General features: G+C 37.9%; 1 protein-coding gene across 1 annotated transcript; it reads left to right on the top strand.

Annotated features, from left to right (window-relative positions):
• The first annotated feature begins 2,103 nt into the window (after positions 1–2,103).
• LOC140140383 (craniofacial development protein 2-like) lies at positions 2,104–2,958 on the top strand. The gene has a single exon (XM_072162143.1). The coding sequence runs from the start codon at positions 2,104–2,106 to the stop codon at positions 2,956–2,958; it is 855 nt and encodes a 284-aa protein (XP_072018244.1).
• The last annotated feature ends 5,905 nt before the right edge of the window (positions 2,959–8,863 follow it).

Genomic DNA, 8,863 nt, shown 5'->3' on the forward strand with positions numbered 1-8,863 from the left:
AAAAAAAGGTCTTTCGAGGGCAGTTGCTAACAAATGAGGCCTTTCGAGGAAGACCCCCCAAAAAAAAAAAAAGAAAAAAAAAAAAGAAAAGAGTTCTTTCTGGGCCATATTATAAAACCTAGGACTTTTCCACAAAATGGTCATGGGAGCTGGTCTTTTGCGTGAAAACAATAAGAAAATTATGGGTCTTTGGATGTGTAGGCCTATAAGGGAGCACGTTAATACTAATAATATTTGACAAAGAATAACCCCAAATTAAAATTTTACCGAAATCGTATTTAGTATTAACCAGTTTTGCAAACATTTGCAACTTTTTCTTCTTCGCGTGCCTCCGATAGGCCTACGTCGCAAGCACAAAACATGGCCCGTATAATTCTCGGGGTCTTAATCAAACTGAGAGCATACTTGACCCGGGACTTGTCAAGCAATCGATCGTACATCAGTGTGTATATGCCATGCAGCCGCGCGCGGGGCCCGGCCTTGTCAAGGAAGATACATCGGTGTATTCTGGCATTTTTGCGTGCATGGATCACGGTACCATTGATTGAACATAATCACACCCGGCGTTTTCGTGTAAGTGGTAGCTAATATCCGCCGTTAACACGCGGTGCAAAATGGGGCATAAGTCACTGCACAGCACCCCACAAAATATCTCAAAGCTGCATGCTGCTGGCGTTTGTTTTGCTAGTTGTGCGCATTTGTCTTTGAAAAATTTGGCAAATATTTTTTCCCTTAATTGTTTCATTAGGCTATGTCAAAGAAGATCTTCTCTGAATTAATATATTTTATAGGACTGCAAGTTTTAAAAGTTTTGAACATCTCAAACTTTATTTTAAGTGAGTTTGAGCCGGTAAAATGAATGATTCGGTTAATTAAATAAAAATACACAAAACTCGCAAGCGCTTTTTTTGGCCATATTATATAAATTATTAGGCCATACTGGCCATAATTAATTTAACACTAAAAAGTATGAACTTATATGAAGTAAGTAAACATAATTTGTAAAATAAAATAACACATATAATAGTGCCTAATTGATTCTTTTGTTCATGAAAACATACCTGTAAATATAATAAAATACATAAGGATTTAACATAAAAATACATTTATAAGGCCTAAATTTCGGACATATTAAATTAATTATTGTTCGTGAAAATATAAGCTAATATAATGTAAAAAAGTGATGACGATGATGGGAAACTTGGAATCAACTTTCATTACCCTTATGATTTTGTATCATAATTCAATGGCTTTCCTTCGTCTTTGTTTGCATGGTACGGACTTACAAGCACAAAACATGTTTTAACACGGCCCGCAATTACAAATGTTTTGTTGCGCACACTACCCGTCCTCCAACACGCTGGCAAGTAAAGACTTCCGCGAAATCGCCGGGTATGACATGGGTAAATCAATGGCACTGTCACCGTAGCACGCAACGTATCCAGTATATTCCATTTCCGGGCCATTCCGTGGTTTGGCTGGCAGTCACGCAGGGGACTTGTCAAGCAATCGTCGGCAGCAAATACCCGCGGTGTAAAAAGGGGCGAAACGCACACCACAGGCCCTGCTCGCTGAAAATGGCCAAAATTTATTTTAAACGCTTTATCACGTTATCAAGTTATTAAAAGTAGGCTGAAAGTTTTAACAATCAATGGTATTCTACCACTCTCTGTAGTTACCCAACCCCACGTTCTCGAAGATTGCATGTCAATCGCGTATCACCTGTTACGGCTCAGAACTTTTCTGAGTTAACAGACGGGGCTCTGGGGGCAGTGGACTGTAGCCTGATAGGTTATTGGAGTAGCCTAGATGACTGCAGGACACTGCTTTGTCTGCATCCATCGTGAGACTAAGGGTGAGGTAACCCGGACTTCAACCTCTACTGACAACTCGCCCAGCCAGCGCGTCAGTATATGGCTAAAACCCTTTAAGAATCAATATGGAAGTGAAAGTAAAAAGAGGCCGTAATGCCCGAGGCCAATACGGGCGCAACCACCAGAGAAAAGATGGTTGCAGATTGCCCAGTCATGACTCGAAGCCAACACTTCGTATGACGTTTTGCAGCCAAAGCCGAAAGGACGCTGCAAGATTGATGAGAGCCATATGAGTGGACAAAGAAGTATTAATATATGTACATATAATACCAGAACTTTAAGGACCGAAGAATCTCTGGAATCACTTATAGATGAACTGAGAGATCTCAAGTGGGACATTATAGGACTGTCAGAGACAAAGCGTGCTGGAGAGGGCATTGAAGAATTGAAAGGAGGAGCATGGCTTTATAATCATGGGAAAACTGAGGACAACAGGAATGCGAAAGGAATTGGATTCATGATCCATCCAAAATTCAAAGACTATATCAGAGAAATAAAATACTACTCAAATAGAGTTGTTTCACTTGATGTACAACTGACAGCAAACAATCACCTATGTGTAGTGCAAGTGTATGCACCTACCAGCGAATATGAGGATGAAGCAGTAGAAGAAATGTATGAGGATGTGAGTAAGGCGATGGAAGAAAGTAGAGCAACCTACACCATAGTAATGGGAGATTTCAACGCCAAGATAGGTAGACGTCAATCCGGAGAGGAATCAATCATGGGAAGGTATGGAATTGGCGAAAGAAACAGAAGAGGAGAGATGCTACTTGAATATGCTACACAACAAAACCTGGTTATTGCCAACACTTTCTTCAAAAAGAAAGAAAACAGATACTGGACATGGGAAAGCCCAGGAGGAAAGATCAGGAATCAGATTGATTTTGTACTAAGTAGCCAGAGAGGCATACTACAGAATTGTGAAGTGATCACGAATGTGGACATTGGCAGCGATCACAGGATGATTAGAGCTAAGATACTACTGAACAAGAAACTGGCAAGACTCAAATTCATCAAGAATTCTAAAAAGAGCAAACTAAATATAATGCGGCTGAAAGAAAGGAGGAAGAATTTCAACTAACACTCAAGAATCGATTCACAGCACTGGATATGGAAGATATGGATATAGACTCGAGATCTACACTTATATCCAGCATAGTGACAGAGGCTGCTGAAGAGATAGCACCACAAGAAAGAACAAAGAAACAAAAACCAAAGAAGATATTGAGATTGAGGAGCTAGATATTAAAAGAAAGATACTCAGAGAAATCATAGACAAAACTACTACTCAGAAAGTAGAGTACAAGGAAACTGTGAAGGAAGTTAGAAAGAAGAGACGTCAGAGAAGTAGAAGAAAACGAAGAGAACAAATTGAGTCCATCCTAGAAAGTGGTAAAGGACCAAAACAGATCTCCAAAATGAACAGTAAGAAAACTAGAATCAGCCAGATGAAAGACAAAATGGTATTCCTACATCTAGTAGAGAAGAAATACTCAATATCTGTGCAGAGTTTTACCAAGACCTATATAGCTCTCATTCTAACCAAAGTAAACCAAACTTCCTGTCTCCAGATCAAACAGACATACCAAATGTAACTGTTAGAGAAGTAGAGACAGCAGTAAAACAAATGAAAGACAACAAAGCACCTGGCACTGATGATATATCCAGTGACGTGTATAAGATAGGAGGTGCGGAAATCATCACTCAATTGACAAGACTTTACAACCAAATATTGACAGAAAAGAAGATACCAGCAGCCTGGAAGGAAGCCAAGATTATTCTTCTACATAAGAAAGGAGATAAAGAGGATATCAAAAACTACCGACCTATTAGTCTGCTTTCACATGCGTATAAAATCTTCACACGACTCATTCAGAATAGAATCAAGATAATATTGGATGAGAATCAACCTAGAGAGCAGGCAGGTTTCAGAGAGGGCTTTTCAACAACTGATCATCTGCATGCTTTGAACCAACTGATTGAGAAAGCAAATGAGTATCAGCTGAAGCTTTGTATTGGCTATATAGATTATGAGAAAGCTTTTGATTCGGTGGAACACAGTGATCTATTTGCAGCCTTAAGAAGGATTGGAGTTAACGAAGGGTATGTTAAGATTCTAGAAGACATCTACACAAACGCCACAGCTACAATCCACATAGATAAGGATGTCTCCAAGCCTATCCACATACAGAGGGAGTACGGCAAGGGGACACAATCTCTCCAAAAATATTCACAACTGCAATGGAGCAAATTTTCAAACAACTAGATTTAGAAGAAAGAGGCATCAACATTGATGGAGAATGGTTAACTGACCTGAGGTTTGCAGATGATGTAGCCCTTACATCACCATCAGTCAAAGAATTAGAAGTTCAGCTAAATAGTTTGAACACTGAGAGCAGGAAAATTGGACTAAAAATGCACAAAGGGAAAACAAAATACATGACCAACTTTGACACTAGAGAGTCCATTGAAATTGACAACGAACCGATTGAGAAAGTAGATAGTTACAAGTATCTGGGCAAGACAGTCAAAATGGAGGACAACACAAGAGAGGAAGTTTTATTGAGAATCAAGGCTGGCTGGTGTTGTTTTGGCAGGTACAAAGACATCCTTTGTGACAAAAAAGCTACCAATGACATTGAGGAGGCGTATGTACGATCAATGTGTGTTACCAACCATGACCTACGGCGCTGAAACCTGGTCGACTACCAAAGATCTGGAACAAAAAACTCACCACGGCACAGCGAGCCATGGAGAGACGTATGTTAAACATAACTTTACGTGACAAAATCAGAAACAGTGACATAAGAAGTAAAACGGGAGTCAAAGACATCATGCAAAGGATAGGGGAAGCTAAATGGAGATGGGCGGGACATGTGGCAAAAAAAAACGACAACAGATGGACAAAAAGAGTCACCGAGTGGCAACCAAGAACAGGAAAGCGTAGAAGAGGAAGGCAAAGACGAAGATGGCGAGACGACTTAACAGCATATAGAGGCAGCACCTGGGCAAGGGATGCGCAAGACAGACAGAAATGGAAGATTCTTGAAGAGGGCTTCATACTACAGAGGATGAAACAGCCTAGGTGAGGTGAGGTGAGGTATTAAGAAAATTAAGACTGCCATATTTTTCTTTATAATTATCTTCATAAAAATTCACACACTTTAACACGAAGTTATCAAATTATTAAAAATGCATGTTGAAAAAATGCATACACATATTAAAATATTTAAAAATATTGTTATAATCACATCAGCACGGTGTGTTAAAAACCGAACATAATCTACACCGGGACGGGACGGTAGGGGCCTCAATTTATAAAACACACACACACACACACAAATTTGTTGAATATTCCCGTGCATTCATTGGAACGAATCCTTGATCGTATAGTCTGCTACCAACACAGGAACACGCGACCCTTCCGGTCACATCGATCGTCATGATACATCCACAACCGCCATTGCAATGCATTGCATTGCATAGGGGGCGAGATGGCACGTAGGCGAGATGCCGTGTAGGCGAAGTTGCGTGTGGGCGAGGTGTCCTGTTTCCATTTAGGAATTTAGAATAAGGTAGGTTATGTTTCCTATTATTTGTGAAAAAGGGCATTAAGGGCGTGTATAGGCTATAATCTTAAAATACAGGGTGATTTAAAATGAACTGTACCCAACTTCAAAAATTAAAATAAAATACTTACCGACATTTAAATAATTTGTGTTTGTAGGCTGTAACAGGATAGTATGTTTTCTATTATTGGTGAAAAAATCATGTCTTTACCTCTAATGGTTTGGACGAAAAATACATTCTTAGAAAACACACCAAAAACGATGTTGCACACATGAGTATTTTGATCAACTATTCTGTTCTACAACGGTTTGATCACTCAACTGCCCTCAGACGCTTTTAGTTCAAAATAAATTGCGCATGTTTATTTAAAAATGAAAATAAGATGAATTGATAAATGAATAAAATTAAAATTAAATACTTACCGACATTTAAATAATTTTATGTAGCAAGCTGTAATAGGGTAGTAGGTTATGTTTCCTATTATTTGTGAAAAATTCTGTTCTCAATTACGAGTGATATTGCACCAGCACCATTTCTATTTGCATTTAAATTTCCCTCTACAATTTCAAGTCAACGAGTCCTTTGTTCTACATGTATTATTTACATGTAATCTTTGGAAACCTGACATTGTCATAACCGTCATAATATATTCAATTTAGTGATACAAAAGTTCAACAGTTTAAAAATTGTAAAATGTATTCGACATCGTTTTGTGTCAATTTTTATTTATTTCGTTTGTACATAAATTAACACGGAATAAAGCTAAATTAACTTTGAAATCTGATTTTCTCAAAATCAACTGATTTTACAAAAATAATGTACGACAAACGAAAAAATGATTATGTCGAATAACACCAATAATGAAACTGCTGTTGAAATATTAACCATCAAACGGTAGGTCTACTCGACTCATCTTACTCATGTGATGTGCCCTGAGTAATTTGATTTAATTTAATTATTTAACTTTGTTTACAAGCTGAAAGTATTTCATGAGATGGGAAACCCCCTTGTACGTGCAAGATAATGGTGTGGAAAGTCGTTTTGGAATTCCCCAAATTATTGTAAACAAAGTCAGAGCTATGTTTGGAACTTGGAAAGCCCCAGTTCATTATTGCACCATCAGGAAAACCCCCCAGGAAGTGATGTAATGTGAAAGGTGAATGTGTATAATTAATATTGGGAAATCCCAAGATTGCAGCAATGTTGTGAAAATGTGATTGAAGTAATGGTTTATTAATAGATGATGGGATTTTTTGCATGAGTACTGATATAAAAGCTGGAGGCTTTTGTGGGACTTTACAGAATGCCATGGGAGATTGAAAACTCCACATGTGTGTGATGGTCTTCGTGCTTCAAAAAGAAGTACATTTTAACCAGTTTATATAGCCAATAATTGAGCTAATTTTAATACAGCAACGAAGAAGACAGCGAGCACACAAAAGTGCTCTTCCTCATCAAAGGATTAAAAGTTCTTCTGTCAAATTGCTGGAGTTTGCTGGGTTTGTGAAGGCCACGCATCTGTCAAAAAACTGCGGAGCTGTGTTAAAGAAACCTGTTCCCTGGAGAAAGAGAGAATGGTGAAAGAAACACCATTTTTGGAGAAAGCAGCGCAAGGAGATACATTCGTGGAGAAAGCAACGCACGGAGATATATTTGTGGAGATAGCAGCGCAAAGGAGATTGGAGGAAGCATCATCATTTTCGTATGAGGATTTTATGTGCAAGGATTTATAAATGCAAGTGTACGATGGACTTCGCTGATTTTCCTAAGCCTAAGCTGGATCCTTCAGTCTTTCAACAACTACGCACGGTCATCAGGTTAAGGCAATGTGAAAGATTGTGGGTAAATAAAAGGCGCCGCCATTAGAGGCCAGAAGGATTCAGGCTAGTCCTTGCTGCTGGTAAAAAAATAACCCCTTTTCCGCGCAATTTCAATTTGGTAACTCTCATGGTTGTCAACTTTTGTGTTGACTAGGGTGCCGGGGTAGGCCTAAGGCCTATATAGTCATTTTCAAATAACCGCAATCTACAGCTGCTAGTATAAGTTCTGAAGAAAGTTTTATATTTTTTGCTGACATTTACCCGAACACTTATTTTAACCTACGTCATGTATATTCCTGAAAACAGTCACCGGCATGTACTTTTCAAATAATTTAGCTATTCTATTTTGATAATTTCATAATAGTTGAAATTGTAACAAACTGACATAAGAACACCCCAATTATGTTTTACCTTTTCATTCCTATCGTGCTTTTAAACCTTTAGATCATTGAGCTGCTGAAATATGCTTATCATACGAGTACGAGTTTAACGTGGCTGTGTACTCTACTCCCCATTCCAGAAAAATACAGAACTAATTTTTTTTGAATAAAAAAAAACATTATCCTAGTAATAAAAGTCAAATTTTGATATCTAGCCACTTTTTGAAAATAAGGGCCAAAAACATGCGTTTTTAGGGTGTTTTCCGTATGTTGTGATAATCAAGCCCAAAGACTTGAACTAAGAATAATAACATTTTATGCCTTCTAATTTTTTGGAAAAGACATGTTTCATTCTTATATAAAGCAACCATTTATTAAAGTAACACAAAAAAGTGAAAATTAGATCAAAATTTCGGCATATACTGAAGATTTTAAATGCTTAGATTTGTTCCAAGTTTGTGATTTTCGTGACTCGGTTGTCAGAAAACATGCCGAAAATGCATGTTTTTGGCTCTTTTTCAAGATATTAGTGAAATAGTGAACTTTTTCTTTTATCTCCAGTTAGGACTAACTAAAGGATTAGGATTTAGCTATGTTTCATTTGCCAAAACAGGATAATATTATTTTAAAAGCAAAAAAATTAGTTCTGTATTTTTCTGGAATGGGGCGTAGACACTGTTTCTTTCATGAAATTGAGTTTTTGAAATGTATTTACTTTGTTATGTTTTTCATAAATACAAGAAAAAATAATCCAGATTTGTTAACTCTAACTGTTCTATTTTATGGATTTTATTTCACTATTTCACGTTTCCGCAATTTAGAAGGAAAGGAAATCTTTGTTGTTCCATCGGGGTACACGCGAGGAACAACACATCGCGTTTTGTAGTCGCGCAATTTGTTAACGCACGGATACGCTACGCATACGCAACGATTATCTGCATGCGCGGCGCATCTTATGGAAGCACCACGCAAGCACTGATTTCAAAAAAACCTTGCGGTCAAAGGGCTCCGTTTTAGCTACTGTGATTTTTTTTCAAGTTTTCTCCCCCGATTTTAACATCAAGATATGAAAAGATTTCGCCCAAACTTCTCAAGGGGCTGTGGATTTACTCGATGTTCACGTAATGTAAGGAAGAAAGACGAGAAATGCCGCATTCTCCTGTGATCTTTGATCAAAGTGCAAAATGTGACCACTTTAAACTTCAACTGCCTTTAT

This window comes from Amphiura filiformis, chromosome 19 (assembly GCF_039555335.1).
Source record: "Amphiura filiformis chromosome 19, Afil_fr2py, whole genome shotgun sequence".
NCBI classification, from domain to species: domain Eukaryota; kingdom Metazoa; phylum Echinodermata; class Ophiuroidea; order Amphilepidida; family Amphiuridae; genus Amphiura; species Amphiura filiformis.

Excerpts from the sequence above, each read along its gene's own strand:
- LOC140140383 (XM_072162143.1), top strand. The coding sequence starts at position 2,104 with ATGAGTGGACAAAGAAGTATTAATATATGTACATATAATACCAGAACT.